This window comes from Theropithecus gelada, chromosome 1, assembly GCF_003255815.1.
Source record: "Theropithecus gelada isolate Dixy chromosome 1, Tgel_1.0, whole genome shotgun sequence".
In the NCBI taxonomy this organism is placed as follows: Eukaryota; Metazoa; Chordata; class Mammalia; order Primates; family Cercopithecidae; genus Theropithecus; species Theropithecus gelada.
In genome coordinates, this window is record NC_037668.1 from 82,099,578 (window position 1) to 82,124,999 (window position 25,422).

The 25,422-nt window shown below is 49.0% G+C and overlaps 1 protein-coding gene across 2 annotated transcripts; it reads right to left on the minus strand.

Annotated features, from left to right (window-relative positions):
- Positions 1-1,201: 1,201 nt before the first annotated feature.
- LOC112619602 (NADH-cytochrome b5 reductase-like) lies at positions 1,202-24,921 on the minus strand. 2 transcript variants are annotated; one of them, XM_025377711.1, is made up of 7 exons: positions 24,852-24,921; positions 23,892-24,188; positions 19,779-19,927; positions 17,003-17,090; positions 12,980-13,084; positions 7,995-8,198; positions 1,202-3,678 (listed from the first exon to the last, which is right to left on the minus strand). In XM_025377711.1, exons 2-7 carry the CDS (start codon positions 24,087-24,089, stop codon positions 3,475-3,477), a joined length of 948 nt encoding a protein of 315 aa, XP_025233496.1. In that variant the 5' UTR covers positions 24,090-24,188; positions 24,852-24,921; the 3' UTR covers positions 1,202-3,474. The 2 variants fall into 2 exon arrangements, with proteins under 2 accessions (XP_025233496.1, XP_025233570.1); XM_025377785.1 differs by lacking the exons at positions 17,003-17,090; positions 19,779-19,927; positions 24,852-24,921 and having other exon boundaries at positions 23,892-24,180.
- Between the last annotated feature and the right edge of the window lie 501 nt (positions 24,922-25,422).

Genomic DNA, 25,422 nt, shown 5'->3' on the forward strand with positions numbered 1-25,422 from the left:
GCACTGAGCTGAGACCTCAGAAGATGAGGAGGCAAAAAAGGTGAGTGGGAGATGGGAAGGTGGGAGGCTGGCGAGGCAGAGGAAGCAGCTAGTGTAAGGGATGGGCTGACGCAAGAGAACATGTTTGGAGCCTGAGAGGTGTGTGTGAGCGGGCGGCGGCATAGAAAAAGTCTGGAGAGGTGGCAGAGCAGAGAGGCCGTACCTCAAGGCCACAGGGAGACAGGGAAGGATTTCAAGCAGGGGAGTGACAGGCCCAGATTTGTGTGTAGGGAAAACTGGTCTGGTCTCGGCATGGAGGTGGCATGCAGACTGGGAGCTGGGAGCCCCATGAGGGGAACGCAGAAGCGACGCCGGTAAACATGGTGAGGGTTGAGCTAAAGTCATCGCCACTTCTGCTAACAAGAATCTGTCCCCAGGCCCTCTAGTAGCTGTTGCCTTCCTGAAGCTTGGGATGCATGCACAAAGAGAGCTGTGTCTGGCTCATAGATTGCGGACACCTGGTTGACCTCCTGATGTCTGTGTATCATGTTTAGCTCCTAAACCTCCCTTCTCTCACTGCAACATCACACGGTGGTCACGCCTCCCACAACACGCAGTGGGCATCATCAAAGGAACAGCAGCTGACGGGAATCGCCCCCAGCTCCAAAAGGTCTGAATTCATACTCCACACCCCACACTCTTCTTCTTGGGCTTGCTCAGCACCCTGTGGGGCACAGCACCCGGCCCCGTACCCTCAGGTTTCCAGGTGACAGGAGCCCTTTAGGCTTCTTGGCACCAAGGGCATGGCTGGGTCCTCACCAATGTCCCATGATGAGAGATCCCACCAGCAGCCAGGCTGTACAGAACCTACACGGAGTGAGGGGAAGAGGAGGCCAACACATTCTAGGTTGGTTACCACTGGGCGGCCTTGTCTAGTATCTAAACATCATACATCTAAAACCAGACAAGGACAGAGATAAGAGAACTGCCTCGAACTCTCTACTCCTTAAGTGGAGACCCCCTTAACACTCTTTTTGATTTTATTATTATTATTATTTTGACACAGGGTCTTGCTTTGTCACACAGACTGGAGTGCAGTGGCTCAATCACAGTCATTGCAGCCTTGACCTCCTTGGCTCAAGCAGTACTCCCACCTCAGCCTCCAAAGTAGCTGGGACTATAGGCGCATACCACCACACGGGGCTAATCTTTTTTTTTTTTTTTTTTTTTTTGTAGAGACAGGGTTTTGTCATGTTGGCCAGGGTGGCCTCGAACTTCTGGGCTCAGACAATCCGCCTGCCACAGCCTCCCAAAGTGCTGTGATTACAGGTGTGAGCCACCATGCCCGGCAACACTCTCAATATGAGTGACTTGGAAGCTTTTGAAGCCTCTATCCCTGGTGGCAGTGGTGTGCCCCTGGCCTTTCCCTAGACTGGGCTAAAGCCCCTGTCATCCACTCTCCCAGCACTCCACACTTCCCTTTCCATGACATCTATCCCTTTTAGAATTACAGGTTGAATTTCTGCCTTCCTTGCTAGGCTGTAAGTTCCGCACTGGACATAACTGCATCTGCCTGGTGTGCTGTTGTTTCCCTGGTGTCTGAACAGAGTCAGGCTCCTGACAGGCCCCCGCTATTTGCAGCTGAGTCAATAGGACGTGCAAACTGAGGGAGAGGAAAGGGTGGAGGGAAAATCGCAGACCTCAGAGGTCTGGGGAGAGGAAAAGTGTCTTGCTCAAGTCACAGGCTAGGCAGGAAGAGATCACGGTTCCTGCTCAGAATCTTTGACTCTCAGTCAGGGCCTTTCCCACTCATTATGCTGTGCTAGAAAGAGGCTACGAAACCCATAGAAAAGTGTTCTAAAGTTAAATAAGCTTGAGAAACTCTGGGTTAGACAAAATGAAAGGAGTTTCTTTGCTACTGGTCTTTTTAGGCCTTTAACACGCTCCTGTGCCCACGGTTCTGGGAGAAGGTCACACACAGCATTCCATGCTCTCTGACCCTGGAACTCTGCCTGTGAAGCAGTTTGAAACCTCCGGCACCATCCCCCAGCTGTGTGTCACAATTATTTATTAAATGTGACACAGCAGAGAGATTTGTTGCCATTTTTCTGAGCAGGATAGGAAAATCCTTTTCTACAAATAAAAATACTTCGAAACCCCAATATACAAATGGGATGAAAACGGAACTGCTCTGGTTGAAGGGGGGTCTGGGGATCCATCTGGAGCTGTCCTTTCACTGCTGCTATGCAAAGAACGCTTGTTTCCTGTGGAGCGCAGTTTGAAAACCACTGGTGCCGAACTGGCACATGAGGTTGAAGCTAGGAGGCTTCTAGCGCTGGCTCTGCCATGGACTGTTTTACCCTGGGCAAGTCATTTAGTCTCATTGGGCTTCAGTTTCCCGTGTATACGATAAGTCTGTCACACTGTATGTTTCTTAAAGTCCTGAACTTTCAGCTTTGATATGGTGAGGAGTACACTTCTATGACTATAAACATCTAACTCCAAGATTCCATGGCTTAGTATTCCAATTCTGGGACTGCCTGTAGTTAGCCCAAGCTGGTGCAGCATGCTGGAGCCCAGGCTGTGGAAAGCAGAATTCATTAACTGCAGTGCACTGCCCAGGGGCACTGGGTTCCTGGGATGGGGGTGCCGGGTTCCTGGGGTGGGTGGACCGGGATTGGCAGCCGCTCAGTGGGACAAGCAGGGAGAGGGACCCAGGTCTCCTGACTCCTGCTCTATCTTTAGATCTCCATAGCAACTGTCACCAGGGCACCGAGCTGAAGGCACAGGCTGAGTGGCTGCCTGCAGAAGGAGGGAGGGGCATTTCCTTCCCGTGCCTCTTCTTTTGCTAGGCTCAATTCTTGAGCCAGGAAAGGGGACTGAGAATGAAGCTGTTCACAGCAGGAAAGGCTTGGGGCCAATACAAAGACAGTCCAGGGCCCCACCTTGCTCTCAGGACATGGTGAAGTCATAGAACCCAAGACCTTCATGTGTCAGGCTCATGGCACAGGAGGAAAGGTAGAATTCTCCTCCAAAGAGCTTTTAGCCTCTCCTGGGTCCTTCCCTACACATTCAGGAAGCCCTAATCTGAGATGGTGCTGAGGCCACAGCTGGAGCCCCCATTAGATCCTCTAATCGGAGAGGCCAGGGAAGCTCCTCCTGAATCTTCCCCTGCCCAATTCCTACTCCTCCTGGGGCTCAGCCTGGACTTGGCTTCCTCTGAGGAGTCTTCCCTGACTCCCAGGCTGGTTGCTCGCTTCCTCAGGGTCCCTACAGCCTGTCCTCCTTCCACATAGTAGGAGGCCAGAGGAGTGATTAACCTCATGGGGCAGATGAGAAGTAGAGGTTCTGAGCAGTAAAGACACTTGCCCAAGGTCACCTGGCAAATGAGCAGCAGGACCAGGCCTGGACTCCATGTCTTCTGATTCCAGTCTGTGCTCCTTCCTGGGTCCCAGTAGCAGGCCCATGGCCTAGGCCTTGGAAGGGAGGCCAGGGCTAGAAGAGGAAATAGGAGTCCTCAGTGAGGCCTGCGCACAGTAAGCACCTGGCTATGTCCTTGTTGAACTCAGCCGAGCCACAGACAAGTGCGAATGGCTTTCTCCGACAGCAGCCGACCAGCTCTTTAATTAGGTCCTGGCCCAGGCGGCCAAAGCGGGTCTTCTCTTGGTAACTCCAGGGAAGCTGCTCTGAGGAGCTCTCCTGGGAAGACAAGAAAGGCATGGGTTACTACAAGGGAGCGGGGGATCCTTAGTGTTCACAGAGCCAGCTCTTCTCTGCAAAAGAAAGAAACCGAGGCTGTAGGAAGCCAGCCTATATCCAGCCCCACCGTGGGCCAGGCACTTCCTCCTCATCCCCAAAACAAGCCTGTGGGAACTATCACCTTCCCATGACAGGAGAGGCACAGGGAAGAGGGACTTCCCCGTGGCACATGATGAGGTGGGGGCAGCAGCAGGACCAGAACTCAAGTCCCACCATTTCTCGCTGCCTTCCAGCAGCCACACCTGTCACTGTGGGAGGAATGTTTTCTCCCCTGACTGTGGGTTTCCCAGAATCTTTCCGAGGTTAGCTATCATCATCACCCTTGGAGCATAACTTTTGCTCATTTCTTTTAAGGTTTCAATGAACATGTTCATTTAGCAGATATTTACCAAGTGCTTACTCTGTGCCAGGCACCGAGCTAGCCACTGGGGATATGGCAGCTGCTCAAAAGAGACAAGGTTCCTGGCTGCATACAACACAGATCCCAGGTCACAATGCCTTCATCGAGAAAGGCTAAGCTCGCATTCCAAGGCTGGACGGTGACCCCAGGCACCCAGGACCCTACTCTCTGCCTTTCTAGCCTTAGCTGAAGCTTTCCTCCTCAGGGTCACAAAATGAAAGTTCCACTCCCAGGTGACTTGAAGGAATTTCTTCTATTTTTTTAAATGAACATTTTATTGGAGTACAACATATGTGTAGAAAAGTATACAAATCATTAAGTATACAGTTAGCCCTCTGTATCCATGGGTTCCACACTTATGGATTCAACCAACTGTGGATTGAAAATATTTTTTAAAAAACATTTAAAAATAACAATATAGCAATAGAAACACAAAAAGAAATACAGTAAGAGCTATTTACTCAATATTTACATTGTATTAGGTATTATAATTTAGAGATGATTTAAGGCACATGGGAGGATGTGTGTAGGTTATATGCAAATACCACACCATTTTATATCAAGGACTTGAGCATCCTCAGATTTTGGTATCTGCAGGGGGTCCTGGAGTCAATCCCCCATGAATACCAAGGGACAACTATATATAGTCTGAAGAATTTAAATGAAAAAACCATCTTACCAGCCCACAAAAAACAAAATCCAGAACAGAGCCATCACTCTGCAGATCCTATGAGGGCAAGCTGCTAGTTCCTGGGGCTAGGCACAAAGACAGGATTGGTGGCGAGTGGAGCTCCACTGCCACTTTCCTGGCTGAGTGACTGACCTCTCAGGATTGTGATTGTGAGGAGAGTATCCGCTATGGAAAGTCACTGTCCAGAGAGCCGTGGTGCTGGTGCAAGCCCTGGCAGAGGCCCTTTGAGGAGAGGCCTCTATTCTGAGGCCCACTCAAAGGGCCCTGGAGGCAGGTACAGTGGCTCAAGCCTGTAATCCCAGCACTTTGGGAGGCTGAGGTGGCAGGATCGCTTGAGTCCAGGAGTTCAAGACCAGCCTGGGCAATGTGACAAAAGCTGGTCTACAAAAAAATACGAAAATTAGCTAGGGGAAGTGCTATGCGCCTGTAGTCCCAGTGCTTGGGAGGCTGAGGTAGGAGGATCATTTAAGCCCAGGGAGGTTGAGACTTCAGTGGGTTATGATTGCACTACTGTATTCCAGCATGGGCAACAGAGTGAGACCCTGTCTCAAAACAAAACAAACAGGGTGCCCTGGAGTCCCACCTCACAGAGTCTGTGCTGATGAGGGAATCCTCTCTGATGATCTGGCATTTCCCATGCTCCCGCTACAGTCTGACCCACCAGATGGGGCCTTGGGGCCCACTGGCCTCACCTCCCCTTTTCCACTGCTCATTTCCCTCAGACTACTTAGGTTCAGCTCAGCCTATCCCACCTGCACCCTGAGATGCCCTGGGCCTGGCTGCTGGTGAGATGGGCAGGGGACCCCACAAACAGTGACGGTGCAGCAGGTGGGTGCTGTGAAGGAGAGCCGGGGTGGTGGCAGCAGAACCACCAAGACCAGCCTGGGGGCTCTAGGAAAGCTTCCAGGATGGACTTCTACCTCAACAGGAATGTGAGGGGTACACAGGTGGGAGGTGAGGAAGGGGGAGCACTCCTGGCAGGCAGAACGGCGTGAGCAAAGGCCCAGAAGCCAGAAAAGCACAGCACACTTGCAACCATGGGCAGACCAGTGACATCAGGCCACAGCTTACAGGGAGGGCGGGCTGGGAGATGAGGCCGCAGAGGGAGGCAGTTCTCAGGTGTGGACCTTATCCTGTGAGCAGTAGGGAGCCAGGGAAGCGCTGGAAACAGGGTGGTGGTGTGGTCAGATCTGCCCTTAGGACTGCAGGACGCAGGACAAATCAGCAGGGAGCGGCTGGTACGGGGAGACTCTTGAGGATGCTGCAGCTGTGGCCCAGGCAGGTGAGGGCGCACACTGAGTCAAGGGAGTGTGGACAGGCAGGAGCCACAAGTCACTCCTTTCACGTGCCACTAATGGCCAGCCCACTCGCTTGCCCAACTCCAGGCCACTGGCACCACCCTGGCCCAGCTGGGGGCTAAAAATCTTCTATTGCTGGTGAACTTTAATTGAAAAGCCACCTGCTTGGTAAAGCCCTCCCTGACCCTGCCTGGCCTCTCTGCCCACCGCTGGCATCCTGAACATCTTCACAGCACCTTGTGCTGTGCTGCCTTATTCCGAGGAGCACTAAGACCACAGCCTTTGAGCAGGACCTCCTGGGTTCATACTCCACTCTCCACTAACCAGCTATGTTACCCTGGGCAAGGTTCTTAACCATTCTGTGGTTTCACATCTGTACAAGGAGCAAGATGGCAGTATAAGCCTCATAAGATTGTAGTGGAGATTAAATGAGTAAATAAAGTGCTTAGAATGGTGCTGGCTACAGAGAATGTGCTGAATGAAGGGGAGACCTTTTCGGCCACCTCTGTGGCTGTCACCCACAGATAGGTGAGCAGCCAGAAGGCTGGGAGTTGGTCACCTTCACTATTGTGTCTCTGACACCTGCCACATGCTCAGGTGATAGAGGAGGGAAAGCAAAGCTGGCCAGCAGCTTGCGGACCCTCTGCCAGGTGCTGCCTTCCTGCCCTCCTCCCAGTGTCCTTGTCCAGGCTCTCAGGCAGGCTGTCTGTGCTGCTGGGCAACAGTGGCCCATCCCTTGCACCCACCCCTTGGGCTGCACGCTAGCCTTTGGCTCCATTCTCCTTCCTTAGGCACTTTCTGCTGCTATAAATGTTCACCATGCTCCCAATGTCATGCCACTGAGCATTCTGCCCCATGGACAGGCCTGCAGAACCCAGACCCTGGGGAGCCCAGGGACCCTTATATTGGGATGGGAAATCCAATTTCCTCACCCTCCACACCCAGCCACAATGTTGAGGATCAAATAAGTGTTTAGGGACCACATAAAGCTGCCTCATAGTGGGACCAGATGAGAAGGGTGCTCCACAGCACCAGGCAAGAAGGCTGACCCTGAGCACCAGGGAACACAGGGGGCCCAGCAGGAATCCAACCCACGGGGGACAGGAGGGAAAAGTGAAGCTACCAACCAGGGAAAGGCAGGCCAGCAAAAGTAGCTGAGGGCCTGGCTTGAGATGAGGGGCAGATAAACCCCCGTGCTCTAACCTATGGGGGTGGCCCCAGAAGGGTTACCTGAGTGAGCAGAGGGGATGTGGAGTCAGAGGGAGGAGGGTTCAGCAGGGAGAGTCGCTGCCAGCTACGGTGGGGTCCTCCTATGGAGGGACAGGCTGAGGTGGAAGGATACTAGTAAGCACAGGGAACTCAGATCAGTTTACTCCAGCAGTCACTAATGGAGTCCCTGTTCTGGGCCTGGCATTATGCTAAGCACTGAAGAAAGAGGCTGAGGTAGACATGTGGTCTCTGCCTCAAGGAACATCACTCAGTCGGAGGGAGGTCTGCAGCCTGCCATGTCCTCTACAGCCAGGCCCCTGCCCATGTAACTGATGATGCCAGAGGGCGATGGGAGGCAGCAACGCATGGGGTGAGAGCCAGAGCTCGGCAACCAGACAGCCCTGGGCTCAAATCCTGGCCTCAGCCCTGTCCAGCAGCATGAGCTGGTGGGCAGCTTCACCCCTAGAACGTGCATCTCCTCATCTGTATAATGAACATGAGAAGAACACCTTCCTTCCTTACAGGTGGGTGCTCCACCAGTGGCAGGGATTATGACTACAGCCTCCATTGCCAAAAGAGGCTAGAGCTGGTACTCAGGACAGGTGCAAAGGGACTGCAGAGTCTCAATCAAAAAAGGAAGTCACCACCCTGGGCTCACCTGGCTGAGTACAAAGAAGGTACGGACGTTCCAGAAACAGGCCTGCTCTTGGAGGAAGGTTTTCAGGTAGATGCTCTCAAAGGTCTTGAAGCAACCGACTAGAGTGACAAAAGTCTCGTCATCCTCATTGTCTGTGATGCTCTGCAGGATGGGCACCATGGGGGCCAGGCCCGTGCCCGCAGCCAGCATGAGGAGCTCACCATACTGGGGAATAGAAGGGGTATGTATGACAGGTGGGTTGGGAGAATCTCACCCTATCCCCTCTACTATGGGGCTTTTCCTTGAGCTTCCTTCAACTGGATGGCAGTGCCCTTCCTTGGTGTCCAACCACCTATGTCCCCTCTCTACCTCCTCCAGAAAGTCGTCCTTGTTTGTGAAAGTCATGTGAGGTTTGAGTAATGGAGACGATGAGATATGGGGGCTGAAAGGGAACATAACAGTGTAGCCCATCCTGTAAGTGGCCTGGTTGCCTACTAAAGCATCCCCACAAGTATTCTGCTTACACACTTCTGCTGACAGGGAGCTCACTACTTCCCAAGGCAGTTTGCCCTACTATAGGCCAAATCCTTTGCCAGGGAGGTCTTTACTTACATTGAGCTGAAACCTACTCCCATCAAAGCCTTGCCCACTCCCAATGCCATTCCAGCCCTGCTCTCTGGGCTGCTTCCTCTGCCCCAGGGTACCTCTGCAGAGATCTCAAGGGCCCACCTTGGACCTCTGAGCTTGCTCATCTCTAGGCTAAATGAAATAATATGCATAAGCATGTTGCACAGCACTGGCACAAAAGAGTCACTTGAAAAAGGTGAGTTCCCAGCCGGGAGCGGTGGCTCACACCTATAATCCTAGTACTTTGGGAGGCCAAGGCGGGTGGATCACTTAAGGTCAGAAGTTCGAGACCAACGTGGCAAAACTCCATCTCTACTAAAAATGCAAAAATTAGCCAAGTGTGGTGGTGCACGCCTGTAGTCCCAGCTACTTGGGAGGCTAAGGCAGGAGAATTGCTCAATCTGGAAGGCAGAGGTTGCAGTGAGCCAAGATCATGCCACTGCACTCCAGCCTGGGCAACAGAGCAAGACTCCATCTCAAAACAAACAAACAAACAAACAAAAAAGGGTGAGTTTCCACCCCAAGAGGTCCCAGTTCCATCAACTCCTCCTCACTGAATTTATTTCCGGGCTCTAGGCCTCTTAAAGAGGGGTGACCCTCTGTAATCCCAGCACTTTGGGAGGCCGAGGTGGGTAGTTCACGAAGTCAGGAGATAGAGACCATCCTGGTTAACAGGGTGAAGCTCTGTCTCTACCAAAAATACAAAAAATTAGCCAGGCGTGGTGGCGGGCGCCTATAGTCTCAGCTACTCAGGAGGCTGAGGCAGGAGAATGGCATGAACCTGGGAGGCGGAGCTTGCAGTAAGTGGAGATCGCGCCACTGCACTCCAGCCTGGGCGACAGTGTGAGACTCCATCTCAAAAAAAAAAAAAAAAAAAAGAGGGGTGACCCTCTTTAAGGTCAGTGCCTTAAAGTTTAGTACCTGAGTGATGCAGGGGTATTCACCTCCTTCATTCTAGAGATTAGGCCTCTGGGTATAAATCCCCAACCATGTGATCTGGGCAAGCTCTTTCACCAATATGAGCCTCAGTGTCCTCACTGGTAAAAAAAGAAAAGCACTTCCCCATAGCAGCACCTATCTCAGAACTGTTACAAGGATTAAATGAGATGAAGAAAAGTGCTTGATTGGCTGCATATGGTGGCTCATGCCTGTAATCTCAGCTACTCAAGACTGAGACAGGAGGATCGCTTGAGCCCAGGAGGTTGGGGCTGTAGTGAACCACCATCATGCCACTGCACTCCAGCTAGGCAAGAGTGAAACCCTGTCTCAAACAAAACAAAACAAAACAAACAAAAAAGAAAACTGCCTGGTGCAGATCCAATGAGATCCCTCCCTCTCCCTAAGCTGCTGAGACTCATGCCTGGCAGCTATTCTGCATCAGTGCTCTCTCCAGCCTCCAGGTCTTCAGCTTGCCATGCTCCTCCGCTCCTCCCATCCTAGCTCGGGCTATCCTTTGGAAGGCCTTCCCCAAGCAGGGGAAGGGGAGGGTCCTTTCTTTGTGTTTCCACAGCTCCCTGTGAGTCCCTCTGAACCACACCGGCCACACTGTGCTGCTGTCATCTGTCTGTGTGTCTGACTCCCCCAGCAGACTGTGAGCTTCTGGAGGACAGGGGACTCATCTGACCCATCTCTGGGTCCCCAGAGTCCCCTGGCACTGGGTGAACACTTGTGTCTGTTTGTTGAATGAATGCACAGACAGATGCTAATATGTCAGTCCTCAGGGCTGATGTAATATCCATCTGTAATGAAGACAACTGCAGAGCAGCAAAACAGGGCCCGGAAGAGGGCAGGAGCTTCCCAGATGTCCTTGCATGGTGAAACCAAGGCTTACTGAAATTTCAGTGACTGCATATTAAGGTGTGAGACACCATTTCTTTTTCCTCACCATCAGGTCCTACAGACTCCCCAGATAAGAAATCCATGGTGGCTTATGCCTATAATCCCAGCACTTTGGGAGGCTGAGTGGGGAGGATCACTTGAGCCAAGGAGTTTGAGACCAGCCTGGGCAACATGGTGAAATCCTGTGTCCACAAAAAAATACAAAACTTAGCTGGGCATGGTGATACACGCCTGTAGTCCCAGCTACTTGGGAGGCTGAGGCAGAAAGATTGCTTGAGCCCAGTAGGTGGAGCTGTAGTGAGCTGTGACAGCACTCCAGCTTGGGCAACAGAGGGAGGAAAGGAAAGGGGAAGGCAGGAAGGCAGGAAATAAATGCAGGACCTTTCAAGTATTCTGTGCATGTGAAGGAGCAGCCACAAGGCATTGGGAGGCTCCACCAGAAAAGGTGGTGAAGACAACGTTCAACTGTTATCCACTCAAGACAAGGAGGAAACATGAACGATTTCCATTCCCTGCTCTCAAGCATCTGGGGGATGCAGGGTCTAAAATGCAAGGCTAAGCATGGTTAGTACTAGGAGAATACTATGGAAGAGTATTAACATATGCATAGCACATATCTGTAGAATGGGGTTGTAGCACCTAAGAGCTGCTGTGAAGACTGTGTAAGTTACCATATAGCAAGTGCTAAGGTCCGAGCCTGGCACGCATGAGGTGCTGCACGTGCTTGATATTATTATACATATATACTACACATGTACATGCAGTATGCATTTGTACATATACTCATGTGGAAGAGGATTTGGAAGGATATACACCAAGCCATAAGATGGGTGTGTCTGGGTAGATTGCCTGTGAGTGTTTTTTCTTTTCTTTTTTTTTTTGTCTGCTGATTTTTGGGTAATGAACACGTACTGCATTTATAAAAGAAAAAAATAATAAAAGATCTTTTTCTTTTTTTAAACAGAATCTCTTTCTGCCACCCAGGCTGGAGTGCAGTGGCACAATCTCGGCTCATTGCAACCTCTGCCTCCTGGGTTTGAATGATTCTCATGCCTCGGCCTCCCAAGTGGCTGGGATTACAGGTGCATGACACCATGCCTGGCTAGTATGTTTTGTATTTTTAGTAGAGACAGGATTTTGCCATGTTGGCCAGGCTGGTCTCAAACTCCTGACCTCAGGTGATCCACCTGCCTCGGCCTCCCAAAGTGCTGGGATTATAGGCATGAGCCACTGTGCCCAGCCAAAAAAGCTATTTTAAAATTAAACAAAAAGAATGGAGAGGAAGGCTTGATTCATTCTTTTCCATTTGTTTTCATTTTGCTTTGTTTTCCTAATTATAAAGTAATAGGTGTTCACTGCAAATGATTTAGAAAGTATAATGAAGAAAATAAAAATCATCCATAATTTCACTACCCAGAACTGCTAACATTTCATTGCATTTTCTTTTCATATTTTCTCTGTGCATTTTAACTTAATTTCCCAACCTCCTGTATATTCAGTTTTGTACCTAGGGTTTGTCACTTGATCTTACAGCATAAGTATATAACATCATTTATAAACATAATTTTAAAATCCAGGATATTATTCTATCAAGTACCTGTAGCCCAGTGTACCTAACTGTTCCCCTGCTGTTGGATATTCAGTTGTTTCCAATTTTCTGCTATTTTAAATAAAGATGCAATGAACATATGCAAAAGAGCCAGCATTTTGATTCATTCTGTAGGACAGACTTCCATAGTGGAATTACTGGGGCCAAGGATTTGAAGACTCTGAAGACTCTTGGTACATACTGTCATAATGCTTTCCAGATATGCACCAACTGATGAGAAATTACGAATTCTTTCTGGGAAAGTCGGGGAAGGGTTTAAAAATGCCAGGATGATGATGAGAAGAGCCATCTGAGCTGGGAAGCAGGAAGCCATGGGGCATATTTAGTCATGTGACTGCACTGTGAAATTGGAAGGTGTCTGAGGGTCAGAGGGCATAAGGGCTCCTAAACGCCAAGTACGTGAGTCTGATGTTCTAAGCAATGGGTGCCCTGGGTAACTTTGGAGCTGGGCAGGCAGTTTCATTTATAAGTGTCTATTCCGGCTGGAAGTGGTGGCTCACGACTGTAACCCCAGCACTTTGGGAGGCTGAGGTGGGTGGATCACCTGAGGTCGGGATTTCATGACCAGCTTGACCAACATGGAGAAACCCTATACCTACTAGAAATACAAAATTAGCCAGGCATAGTGGTGCATGCCTGTAATCTCAGCTACTTGGGAGGCTGAGGCAGGAGAATCGCTTGAACCTGGGAGGTGGAGGTTGTAGTGAGCCGAGATCACGCCATTGCACTCCAGTCTGGGCAACAAGAGTGAAACTCCATCTCTAAATAAAAAAATAAGTGTCTATTCCATCTTCTCCCATGTCCAACCCCAAGGATACACTTGGGATTGTGTGTGAGCTCAGGGAGAATGGCACAGTGAGATGCTGTGGGCTGAAACATGAAAACCACAGTCAATAGGGATCTCTTGAGGATTTAAGGTGCTGGCACTGACCTGGTTTGGTTTATAGAAGAAATCTCCGAAAGGTCCTCGCCAGAAAGCTGTGTCTCCTGCTCTCCAGGACTCAACATACCGGGACATCAGCCCCATCTGGTAGCACTGGAAGCAAACACAGGGAGACATCAGTGGGATAGGTACATGCTGCCAACACAAACCAGATTAGCTATTAATGTGGAGCCTGTTCTGTATGCTAAGTGCTTCACATGTGTTACCTCATGTAATTGTCCTCCTCATCCTACAAAGTTGGTACAGTCATTCCCAATTTTCAGATGAGGCCCAGAAGCTTACACAGAAGGTAGACAGGAGACTGGGATGAGAATCCATAGGACCTAAAGCCTTCAACATAGAGGTCCCAAACCCAAATGCCCACAGGGACCATGCAGGTACCATAAATGAGTGAAGAACCGGGTGATGATTAATGGCAATTAACACACAGTCTCAGCATCAGGGAGACAATAGGGAGTGATGGGGATTATGATAAGTTGGCAAGCAATCCTTCTAAGGAGGGAAGCCACTTTGCAGGTTTCAGTCTATAGTTTGTGGGGCCTAACTGGCCAGATCTATTGATTTTCCAAAAGAGGCAGGAAATCCATATTTTTATTTAAAATCTCCCATTTTTGAAATGTCTGCAATTAATTCAAAAATTTAAAACTCTATGCTGGCCAATACTGAATACATCTGTGGGCTAGATTCAGGCCACCCATCTGCAGTCTCTGCATTATTCTACACCATCTCCTGGCTGGATGAAAAATGAAGGTTACAGGAATGATTCCTCCATGGAGAGGGGAGTCTATATTGCCTGGGTGTCTGTCCACTCTGTACCAGGTACCATGTTAAGGATGCAGGCAAGACACCTAGATCTTAAGCTCCATGAAGGCAGCCAGTGCCTGAACCATGGAAATAACTTAATAAATACCTGAATGAATCAATCAATCAATCAATCCAGATTCAGGCTGTCCCCTTAAGGAGCTTACAATCCAGAAGGGACCTAAGTCTCAGACATATACAAGGTAGAGACCATCTAATACCCATGACAAGAATAAACTAGGAATAAACCTGAGAAGGCTGCAGTCACTTCCATGGATGGGATCAAGGATGGCTTCCTGGAGGGGGAAGCATTTGAATTGGAACTTGAAAGATGGGCAAGATAGAATTCACTGGGGATGTGAGCAGGGGTGCAGAGAGGACTCTGGACATCAGGTGTAGTATGGTCAGGGGTAGGACAATCTGGGTCATGTTTTGGGAACAACAAGGGAACATGGTAGGGTGAGGGTGAGGGTGAAGCACTGGGAAACAGGACTGGAAGGGTGTTTGGAGTAAGATTATAGCCAGGCTTAACAGAGAGACATGGCTTTGGTCCCCAGACCTGTTTTTAAGCACCCATGGCCATCTCGGATATCATCCCTGACTTCCCTGGGCACCACGTGCACAATGCAAGGGAAGTCCCTGGCTCAACTGGAAGGGGTCTAGAAGGAAAGGTGCGTTTTTTCTCCTGCCTTGCTGGAGGTTGTCTCCATGCATGCTTTGTTTTCTGGCCCCTGTCTAGGGGGAGACATGATCCCAGCTGTGGCCTTAGAGGCCATATGGCATAGACAGCACCCAAGAAGAGGGGAAGGATTCTTCCATGTTGTCTTTAGTACCCTGATATTGTTTGGCTGTGTCAACATCCAAATCTCACCTTGAATTCCCATGTGTTGCGGGAGGGACCCAGTGGGAGGTAACTGAATCATGGGGGCAGGTCTTTCTCGTGCTGTTCTTGCGATAGTGAATAAGTCTCATGAGATCTGATGTTTTTTACAAAGAAGAGTTTCCCTGTACAAGCTCTCTTCTCATCTGCCACCATGTAAGATATGCCTTTCACCTTCGGCCATGATTGTGAGGCCTCCCCAGCCATGTGGAACTGTGAGTCCATTAAACTCATTTTTTTCATAAATTGCCCATTCTCAGGTAAGTCTTTATCAGCAGTGTGAAAATGGACTAATACATACCCACACAGAGCCTGGCACAGAGTAAATGCTTAATACATACTTGTTAAACAGAACTGACACTGAACTTTTGTCCTTCCATTTGGATGATATTACCCAAGGGGCCTTGAGACAAATGATGTCATCTTTCTGAGCTTCAGTTTCTTCATCTGTAAAATGGGAATAATATGATCTACTCTATAGGGTGGTTATGAGGTTGAAATGCGATAATTAGAATAAAGAGACAGGGGCAGTACCTGGTACCCAGAAAGTGCCTGAGAAATGGGAGCTTCTCCTTCCCTTCTACATGGGAGGGTCAAACGATAAGCCCTGCCTGCCTTCCCAATTTGCAAAGACATTTTTGGCTCTTCCTAGCCAGTGGCTTAGAGATAATTAGGCATCTCTCTAAAGAGAGGCTTTCCAGTAAACGAAGGAGAAAATCAGCCTTGCAGCTGGGAGAGATCCAGCTGCCCTGAAGAACTGTCTCCAGGCTTATCCTTTCCACAGAAACACACCCTGAGAAGCAGCTTGGGGAAGCAGGCCATTTGGAGAGGATTTGTGGAATCTCCCAGACAAACAGTTGTGTGAAGAAGGGATCCCATCCAAGCTTATGTGTGAGGGAATAAATACTCGCACTCTGATGGCAGGTAGGAAGGCGGAAGCTGGAGGCAGTGCTGAGGTCTCGGTGTCAGGGGGCAGGACTCACCTACCAGCAGCACTTCTTACTAGCTGTGGGGCCTTGGGGCCTCTGTGGGACTCAGCTTACTTATCAATGCAATACAGATAATAAGTCATGTCTTATAAGGTAGATTAAGGATGTGAACACTATTCTTAAATATTGTAATGATTCCATTTGGGAAATGATGATCTAGAGCTGTGTATTAGGTTGGCCCACATGAAGTTGATGTTTCTTTAAGTCAAAAAAGTTAGAATATCAGCAATTTCATGTAGCTCAACCTAATTATTCTTTCCACATAATTGGGCCTCCACAACTTCTTATATATTTGTTGCCTATTCCTTGGGTCTCCAGGGTGTTTTGCACCCCTACTTTGTTCATCTCATCTCTGCCAATTCCTCCATCCACCCCGCCTGCTCCACCAGCACCCTCTCCTCCTGGTTCTCAGGCTGGGTACGGTTCCTAGAAGACTTGTTCTATTTCACCCCTCCCAACCTTTGGTTAACCATCCCCTCAGCCTAGAATGCCATTTATGGCCACTGCCAATTTGCACTCCAATTCCAGTGCATTGGAATTGGAATTCAAGGTCCAATTCCAATGCCCCTGGTCCTGCCCACCTCCCCTGAGAAGTGATGTTAGGTTAGTCCTGTCCATAAGCTTCTCCATGTCCTACCTCTTGCCTAAACCTCTCAGCTTGCATCCTGCTCCTTTGGCATGCCTTCCTTCTGTTCCAGAACAAAGGACTTACTTCCCCAATTGCCTTTGTCCATGTTGTTCCCAGCACTGAGTTTCCTTCCCACATTTTCCCTCTAGCTCTCCACTCCCTAGACACATAGCTTCTCCAAGGAAGCCCGGCCTGCCTCCCCTGCAACCCAGTCGCTGAGCTGGGCTGGGCCTCCTTATGCACAAAATCTGTCACACTGCATTGTCCTGATCTGGTCACTTGTCCTGGGCAGGTATCTTGAGGGTAGGCACTGTGCTTGACTCACCTCTGGACCCCTGTGCTCAGCACACAGTGGGTGCAGGGGGCCTTGGCTCCCCTTCCCTGTGCAACTTGGTGCTCACTCTCCACAGATGGCGGGAAGGTGAGGCGAGCAGTTTCCCTTCTTCCCCTTCTCAGTCGGAGTTATCTTTTAGTAAAATCTGTCAGGAACATACTGGAACAGCCCTTTGTTGGTGGACTAGCGGCAGTCCCTTCCCCAGGAAAGGAGATGGAAGAAGTCCTCTTTCACCTGTCCCTGCTTCTCCCTCAGGTCAGCCCCCTTTCCCGTGAACCCTGACTTTCCCCACATTGGTAGGAACTGCCCCATCATGACCAACTTGGCAGAGGAGGCACAAGTCCACGGCATCTGAGAGCATCCTCGAAGGTCAACTCACCTTAATTAACACTTCAAAGTATCCTTCTGCATTGGCAGGGCTGATGGGCGTATAGGCTCTCTGAATTTCTAAGTCATCTACTATCCCTCTGGGAAAGAGAAGCATGCAGTCAGTCAGCCAGTCATTCAACAAACCCTTTTAAGGCTGGGCACGGTGGCTCAGATCTGTAATCCCCACACTTTGGGAGGCCGAGGTGGGTGGATCATTTGAGGTCAGGAGTTTGAGACCAGCCTGGACAACATAGTGAAACTCTGTCTCTACTAAAAATACAAATATTTAGCTGGGTGTGGTGGTGCACATCTGTGCACACCTGTAGTCTTAGCTACTCGGGAGGCTGAGGCACATGAATCACTTGAACCCGGGAGGCGGAGGTTTCAGTGAGCCGAGATCATATGTTACTGCACTCCAGCCTGGGCAAAAGAGCAAGACTCTGTCTCAAACAAACAAACAACTGCAAATCCTTATGAGCTACCTCCTCTGCCAGGCTGTTGAAAATAAAGGTCCTCACTGAGAGGCAGGCAAGATGCAACAGAAAAAAAAGAGTACTGGGCTCATCCACTGCCACGTGCTGGCTGTGAGATCCCAGTAGATCATCTCATCTCCCGTGGCCGCTTTTGTAAAATGGGGACAGCTATCTGCATTCCAGTTGTGTGGATGGGAGAGTGCTTCAAAAAGTACACTGAGGATGTGAGTTGTTTTGAAGACATGACTGTCATTTTTCCTGACCTCTTCTCGACCACAGAGTGATAAAGATAAAAACAACTGCTAACATTTATTAAACACTTACTAGCACTTGACAGAAGCATTAGGACTGGAAGGATCCTCAAAGGGCCCTAGTCTGAAGCCCTATCTCATGCATGAATCCTCTCTATGCTACCAAAAAGAGGGTCAGGATAACCACCATGAGTCACAGTAATAGCCATGGTGTATTAAATGTATGCATGTAACAAGCATTTCATATGCATTATCTCATTTAACTCAAACAACAACCCAAATGAGGAATCCAATGCTTAGAGAAGTGAAGTCACTTGCACAGCTGAAATGCAATCACAGCTCTAACTTCAGAGATGGGTTCCTCACCACTGTTCCTCAGAGTTTCCCAGGAGCTTCCCTAAGCAGTCTTCTCTCAAGTCCTACTACGTACAAAACTTTCTTCTCTGAGGTATGCAAAGATTAAATAGGCCCTGTCTCAATGCACCAAAAGCATGAGGGGCTGGACAGAAATACTTAATAAATGCATATGAAACAAATGGGGACATAAGGAACAGAGCATAGAGCATGGCTCTATGAGCAGCAGAGCACTATGACGTCTGCTGCAACAGAGGTAAAACTGATACATTTCAGAGGGAGTGCGCAGTCTCCTCTGGGAGCCTAGGAAACCTCCTGGAGGTGGGCACTGCAGGATAGGCCAGTCACTGACAAGGGCAAATTGGGACAGGAAGGGTGGCGGGAATCGGGTGTGGAGCAGGAGGCTGAGACCAGGGCAGGGGTGGGATGGCAAAGGGAGAAGAACATGGTGGGAAAGTAAGCTGGGGCCTTGGGTTAGGATATCATCATGGAGGCGATGTGTACCTCAGATACCTTCTGGGGTGCCACATTGCCTCCATGCTGCACTCCAGAGTCACATGGTCAAATATGTGTGTTAGGGATGTCACTGCAGGGACAGAGTGGGTGAAGGAGGGGAGCTAGCCTGGAGGCAGGCAATTCTGGGCATTCTGGTTCATGGATGGAAGGATGCCTGGGACTGTGACCTGCCCTGTGGCCCCTCCTGCCCACTGGGATAGTGAACTTCTAGGACTGCTGGCCAGGCCACAGGCCAGAAGGAGCTGGACACAAATACCAGGGACCATTGTGAAGCAAGTGGCCAGAGTCTGAGCAGCAGTAAGTGCTCTTCTGGCTTCCACCTTCTCCTCTGGCTGCACCTTGTTTCCTTTGCTGGCTCATCCCCCTCTTGCCAATGCCATAGATGCTGGTGTTTCCAGGGTTTGGTACTATGAGCCTTTCTCTTTCCATGCACACGTTTCCAAATACCACTCAGGTATGTGCCAATGACTCCCAAACCCATGACTGCAGCTCAGATCTCTCTATTAAGCCTCAGATTCACAGAGCCAACAGCCTAACAGACAACTCTACCCAGACATTCCAAAGGGTCTTGTCTCTGGGCAGGCAGGGGTGGGGACTGGGGTGGCAGTAGAGTGCCTAAGTAGACTGGGAGGAAGTAGGAACCTCAGAGGAGTGGTAAAGAGCGTAACTCAGGAGCCAGACTGTCTGGGTTTAAATCCTGGCTCTGTGACTTATTAGCTATGTGGTGCTGGGCAAGCCCTTTATTCTCAATTCTATCAATTGGTACTAATCATATTAGGTTCATACCACAAGCTCTAAAGCCAGACTGCTTGCCTTCAAATCCTGGCTCCAACATTTCCTAACTGTGTGACCTTGGCAAGTTTCTGGACCTCTCTTACTTCAATTTCCTCTGGGAAATAACTGCACCTACCACACAGGATTTTGTGAGGGTTAAATTATCTCACGCCTATAAGCACACAGAACTGTGCCTTGGATAGTAAGTGCTATTAAAGTGATTGTGTTGTTATTATTTATTATGAAAATGCATTATCTAGTTCAATCCCAAGAACCCTCTGAGTCATGTGTCACTATATCTATCTTGAAGATGACAAATGGAGGCTTAAGGGAGAGTACGCTAGTTGCTCAAGGCCAGCAGCTAGCAAATAGCAAAGCACGGCTGTGAAGCTTTGGTCCTCCCGCTACCTGAGTGTACCGTAGGATGAGGTGCTGGCCAGGCTGCAGGCCAAGCTGGCTGTTCCCGGGTAGAGCAAACCGGACACGGTATGTGTCCTTAGTGAGTCTGTCCACGGCACTGATGCAGAAGGCCACGAAGGTCTCTGGGTTCAGCTTGGAGGGGCAGCTCTGCAACAGGAAGAGATCCAACAGCTAGAGGTCGGGGCTCCACAGACACACAGGCATCCATAGCATCCTTCCCACTGTCCCCAAGGAGAGGCTGTCTTGGCTCGGGAAGTTTCCTGTAAACTGGACACTAGCCTCACCTTACTCCCCTTTGAAAATCAGATCCAAGAATGCCAGAGCGCTTTCCTTTGAGCCTATCCTGCTCTTAAGCATTCCATGGCTCCCCTCAGCTCCAGGGTAAAGTGCGGGCTCCTTCCTTACCTGGACACTCAAGGGCCCTGTGGATGACCCTCACACCCCATTTTATCTCCCAGGCATCTGGTGCCAGACTTTTCTTCATCCTCCCAGGAACACCCTGCTGCCTCCCACTTCTGAGTCTTTATTAGCTCAAGCAGTGCCCTCTTATCCAGAACATTCATCTCCAATGTGTAAAAGACATACCCATTCTTCAAACCTGCTAAAATCCAGATTTGCATAATTTATAAGTTGATGGGACCTCAGAATATCTAACCCAATATCTGTGTGTTACATATGTGGAAACTGAGGCCTGAGTTGAGTCATGCTGGCTTACTTGTCTACAGTCACATTGTAGACAAAGATTCAAATTCATGTGGAAGTCTCAGCCCATTGCTTTTAACATTCCACCCCAACCTGCATCTCCTCCAGGAAGCCTTCTCTGAATGCTGTGACTCACAGACCTTTCTCTCCTGTAAAATACTCCATTTACTCTTGCGACCCCTCAATCCCAGCTTAGGGCCTGGCACCATGTGTTCCTGCAGCACCAACTCTGGAACCCCAGTTACCCATGGTAGTGCTGACAATATCACTGAATCGACAGAAATTCTCGGGCTTGGCATTCGAGGCCTCGTCTCCACTGTGCCCCTTCCCACACCCCCCATCCAGGATGACCTCTTCATCATCAGCCAGAGCACCTGGGTACCCTCCGGCACAGCTGCCTGGTGCTTTGGAAGGAACACTGGACTGGGAGTTGGGAGAACTGGGTTTAGCCCCAGCTCAGCTACTGCCTCCCTGTGGAGTCTTCAGCATATCAACTGATCCTCTGGGTTTCAGTTTCCTAGTCTATAAAAAGGGCCACTCATCCCTGATAACTTTATAGGGTTATCATGAGGGTCAGATGAGATACAATATAAAAAGCATTTTATAAAATATAAGTTACCATGGGAATGTAAAATCTTTTCCTATTATTATTGCTTCATTAAAAGTTAAAAAACAAAATTACAAATTGGAATATGCTATTTTACAGGACTGACAAAACGTTTGTGTTTGTTTGCTTCCATCTGTTTGCAATTTTTTTTTTTTTTTTTTGAGACAGAGTCTCGCTCTGTTGCCTAGGCTGGAGTGCAGTGGTGAGATCTCGGCTCACTACAACCTCTGCCTACCAGATTCAAGTGATTCTCGTATCTCAGCCTCTCGGGTAGCTGGGATTACAGACGTGTGCCACCACATCCAGCTAAGTTTTATACTTTTAGTAGAGATGGGGTTTCACCATGTTGGCCAGGCTGGTCTTGAACTCCTGACCTCAGGTGATCCACCCACCTCGGCCTCCCAAAGTGCTGGGATTACAGGCGTAAGCCACCGTGACCAGCCAAGTAACCCTGTGATTCTTTGTCCCCCTTCTGTAAGCTGAGTTTTTTCAGCACTGGTACCCTGGCATCTTTATTACCAATCTCCTTGTGCCTAGCACACAGGATATGGTACTTAGTAGATCTGGGAGAAACACATTCATTCATAAAACAAATATTTAATGAGTGCCGACTGTAATGCCAGGAACTACTCAAGGTGCCGAGGATAGAACAGTGAGAAAGACAGAGGCCCCTTCTCTGCCAGAACTGATATTTTAGCAAAAAGATGGACAATATACACATAAAAGAATACATCTAGATGGTGTCTGGTAGTCCTGAGTTAGGAAGATAAATGAAATTTGGGCAGAGATCAGAAAGAAGTGAAGGGGTGAGCCACGTGGAGATGGAGGGCAGTGAGAAGAAAGAAAGCACAGAGGTTGTCACAAACATTCCCCAGTCACTGGCAGAAGCCAGAGCACTCTAGTCCCCATCACCACCTTCCAGTGGCAGAAGTACAAGGAGACATTAAATATAAAGTTATTCATGCCCGTAATCCTAGGAAGCACTTTGGGAGGCCAAGATGGGAGGTTCGCGTAAGCCCAGGGGTTTGAGCCCAGCCTGGGCAATATTGCAAGACCCCGTCTCTATCTCCATAAAAAGCAAAAATACGGCCAGGTACAGTGGCTCACATCTGTAATCCCACTACTTTGAGAGGCTGAGGCAGGCAGATCAGTTGAGGTCAGGAGTTCAAGACCAACATGGTAAAACCCCAACTCTACTAAAAATGCAAAAAAAAAATTAGCTGGGCATGGTGGTAGGTGCCTGTAATCCCAGGTACTCAGGAGGCTGAGGCAGGAGAATTGCTTGAACTTGGGAGGCAGAGGTTTCAGTGAGCTGAGATAATGCCACTGTACTCCAGCCTGGGTGATGGAGTGAGACTCTGCAATAATAATAATAATAATAATAATAATAATAATAATAATAATGATGTCATGTTGTTTTGGGGTTCAGAGAAACAACTGCAAGGCCAGGCATGGTGGCTCACGCCTCTAATCCCAGCACTTTGGGAGACCGAGGCAGGTGGATCACCTAAGGTCAGGAATTCGAGACCAGCCTGGCCAACATGTTCGTGAAACCCCATCTCTACTAAAAATATAAAATTAGTCAGGTGTGGTGGCACACGCCTGTAATCCCAGCTACTTGGGAGGCTGAGACATGAGAATTGCTTGAACCTGGGAGGCAGAGGTTGCAGTGAACCAAGATCACGCCACTGCACTCCAGCCTGGGCAACAAGAGCAAAACTCCATCTCAAAAAAAAAAAAAAAAAAAAAAAGAAAGTAAAAAGAAAAGAAAAACAACTGCATTTGTTCAGAATGTCTGATCTATAATAGCTTAAGAACAACATGTGTAAAAATGACTAAGCTTTGGTCTAGTTTGAGCCCCAAGAATGAGGAATGGTTGGTCAAAAAGTGATGATGGCTAGGCAAGGTGGCTCACGCCTGTAATCCCGTCACTTTGGGAGGCTGACGTGGGAAGATCACTTGAGACCAAGAATTCGAGACCAGCCCTGGCAACATAGCGAGATTCCATCTCTACAAAAAAGAAAAAAAAAAGTGATGATGATGCCAGATGGCATTGAGAGAGGTAGAAATGGGAGACACCTCTACTCCACATTAGTCAGGAGGGACACAGAAAATGGGAAGACTGTTCAGATGCGGGAGACCAAGACAGGGACAGATGCAAAACAAAACCTATGCACAGTGCCAGAAGGAATGGGTCCTCAGTTTCCCTATCTGTGTAATACAGGGGATGAAGTCCGGTGTTCTGACATTTATAACTGTGAACCCTCCTAAACATTACAATAAAGGGCTAATCTGCTTAGTCCAGACTATGAAGTCCTGCAGGAGTTAAGGAGGAAAAAGTCAGTAAGGGCCAGAGAAGAAAAAAATATCAGCCCTAACATCCATTATTTACCTAGAATAAACTATGGCTAGTTTAGTCCATAAGGACAAGGACTGTGTCTGTCACGCTCACTCTCAAATCCTCTCTGTCTCACAGGGCCTGGTATATAATGGGTACTCAATAAACATAGTTAAGTGAAATGGATGTCAAGCTCTGTGCTACACATCACAAACATTTAGCCTCAATTTACAGATGGGGAAACTAAGGCTTAGGTCGACTAAGGAACTTTGCCTCAAACCACACAGCTGCTAATAAGTTTGCTTCAGGGCTGGGCTTTGAGCCTGGATCTGTTTGCTTCTGTTATGTGTACTCTTTTCTTCTGCTGTACAGTCAGGGAAGGCTTCCTAGAGGTGTGCTTTGCAGGGCCAAGGCTAGTAGATTCTGCCGCCCTGGTGCTCATATCGAGAAGCAGCCTCCCTCACCTGTGACTCTGGCCCACGCAGCAGGCTCCTGTCCTTGCTGGCTCGGGCTGCCTCCCACCTTGCCAGGTCTCGGTGATAGAGGTCAAACACACAGGGTGAGCAGCCACTGCCACAGCACTGGGAGGGCAGGGGTTCCATGGGCCGCAGCTGCAGCCAGGCTTCCTCAGTGTCGTCGTCCTCCTCCCTCTCACCCATCATCAGTGGGGCTTGGGTAGCCTAGAAGGAAAAACTGGGTGCTCTTCCAGAACAGGCCAGGCTCTATGAGACCATGGGCCAAGGCCCTGCTCCTTGGCCAGCCTGGGAGAGGGAAAACACAGGGGTTATTCTCTGGTCTCCTCTATTCCTCACATTCTCCAAAGTCTGCAGGTGCCAGCCTCTGTGCAAGCGCTGGGGATGGAGATGGATCAGCCAAGGGGTCTGCTGTCTGGTAGGGAGCATTAACCATTTACTATCATTGGTTTTAGAAGGGCAATCCCCTTGTGTGAAATGAATCTTTCTTTACTAGAGGAAAGGGTTTGGCTTCAGGAAACCTGGTTCTACTACTCATGAGCTCTACGACTTCAGGAAGGTTTAGCAGGATGGGACCCCCTTGAGCACAGAATGGTGTCTTATTCTTTTTGTATTTTACCACCAAGCATAGCTTGGCATACGGAAGAAAGGACACAACAATCAGAGCTGGTAACCAAGGTTTCCTGATCTGTTCCTGTGCTCTGAGTGCCAGTTGATACTTTACATAGAAAAGTCTCATTGAATTTCAAAAGATATTTTTGTTTTGTTTTGTTTTGTTTTGTTTTTCTGAGATGAGGTCTCACTCTGTTGCCCAGGCTGGAGAGCCGTGGCACGATCATAGCTTACTGCAGCCTTAACATCCTGGGCTCAAGCAATCCTCCTGCCTCAGTCTCCTGAGTAGCTGGGACTACAGGTGTGCGCCACCATACCTGGCTAATTTTTTTTTCTTACTTTTTGTAGAGACAGGGTCTCACTATGTTGCCAGTCTGGTCTCAAACTCCTGGCCTCAAGTGAACTTCTCATCTCAGTCTCCCAAAGTGCTGGGATTACAGGAATGAGCCACCATGTCTGGCCTTAAAATGTTTTAAATGATAAAGTAAAATATATTCCTACAACTCAATTATAAAAAATTAATTAAAAATATAAAAGAACACCTATGTAACTACTGCTCAGTCAAGTAAAAAGAACCTTGCCAGTATTCCAGAAGCCACCTGTGTCCCTTCCTGATAACTGCACTTCCCCCAGGTTACCATAATCTGACTTTTGTGATAATTATTTCCTTTTTCCCCTAGTTTTGCCACCTTTGTTTGCAATCCTAACCACTATAGTTCAGCTTTGCCCAGAGTTTCATACAGCTTCTAAAATGGTGGCAACCAGGGTTTTAACTCTGGCATGTCTGGTTTCAAAACATATCGTTCTTTAATCGCAGGAAACAGAAGGTTGTGATGGTCCAGGTGTGATGAGATGAGGACTTAGACGTGCAGCTTCAGGCAGGATGAGAAGGCAGGGGTCAATGAGAGAA

What these genes read in the sequence shown, in the direction of transcription:
- LOC112619602 (XM_025377711.1), bottom strand. Translation starts at nt 24,089, where the DNA reads ATGATGGGTGAGAGGGAGGAGGACGACGACACTGAGGAAGCCTGGCTG. An exon ending in TGCGTGGGCCAGAGTCACAG is followed by an intron (nt 19,928 to 23,891) that starts GTGAGGGAGGCT and finishes TTCCTGTTGCAG; the next exon opens with AGCTGCCCCTCCAAGCTGAA. An exon ending in TCTTCTATAAACCAAACCAG is followed by an intron (nt 8,199 to 12,979) that starts GTCAGTGCCAGC and finishes TCTATTCCCCAG; the next exon opens with TATGGTGAGCTCCTCATGCT.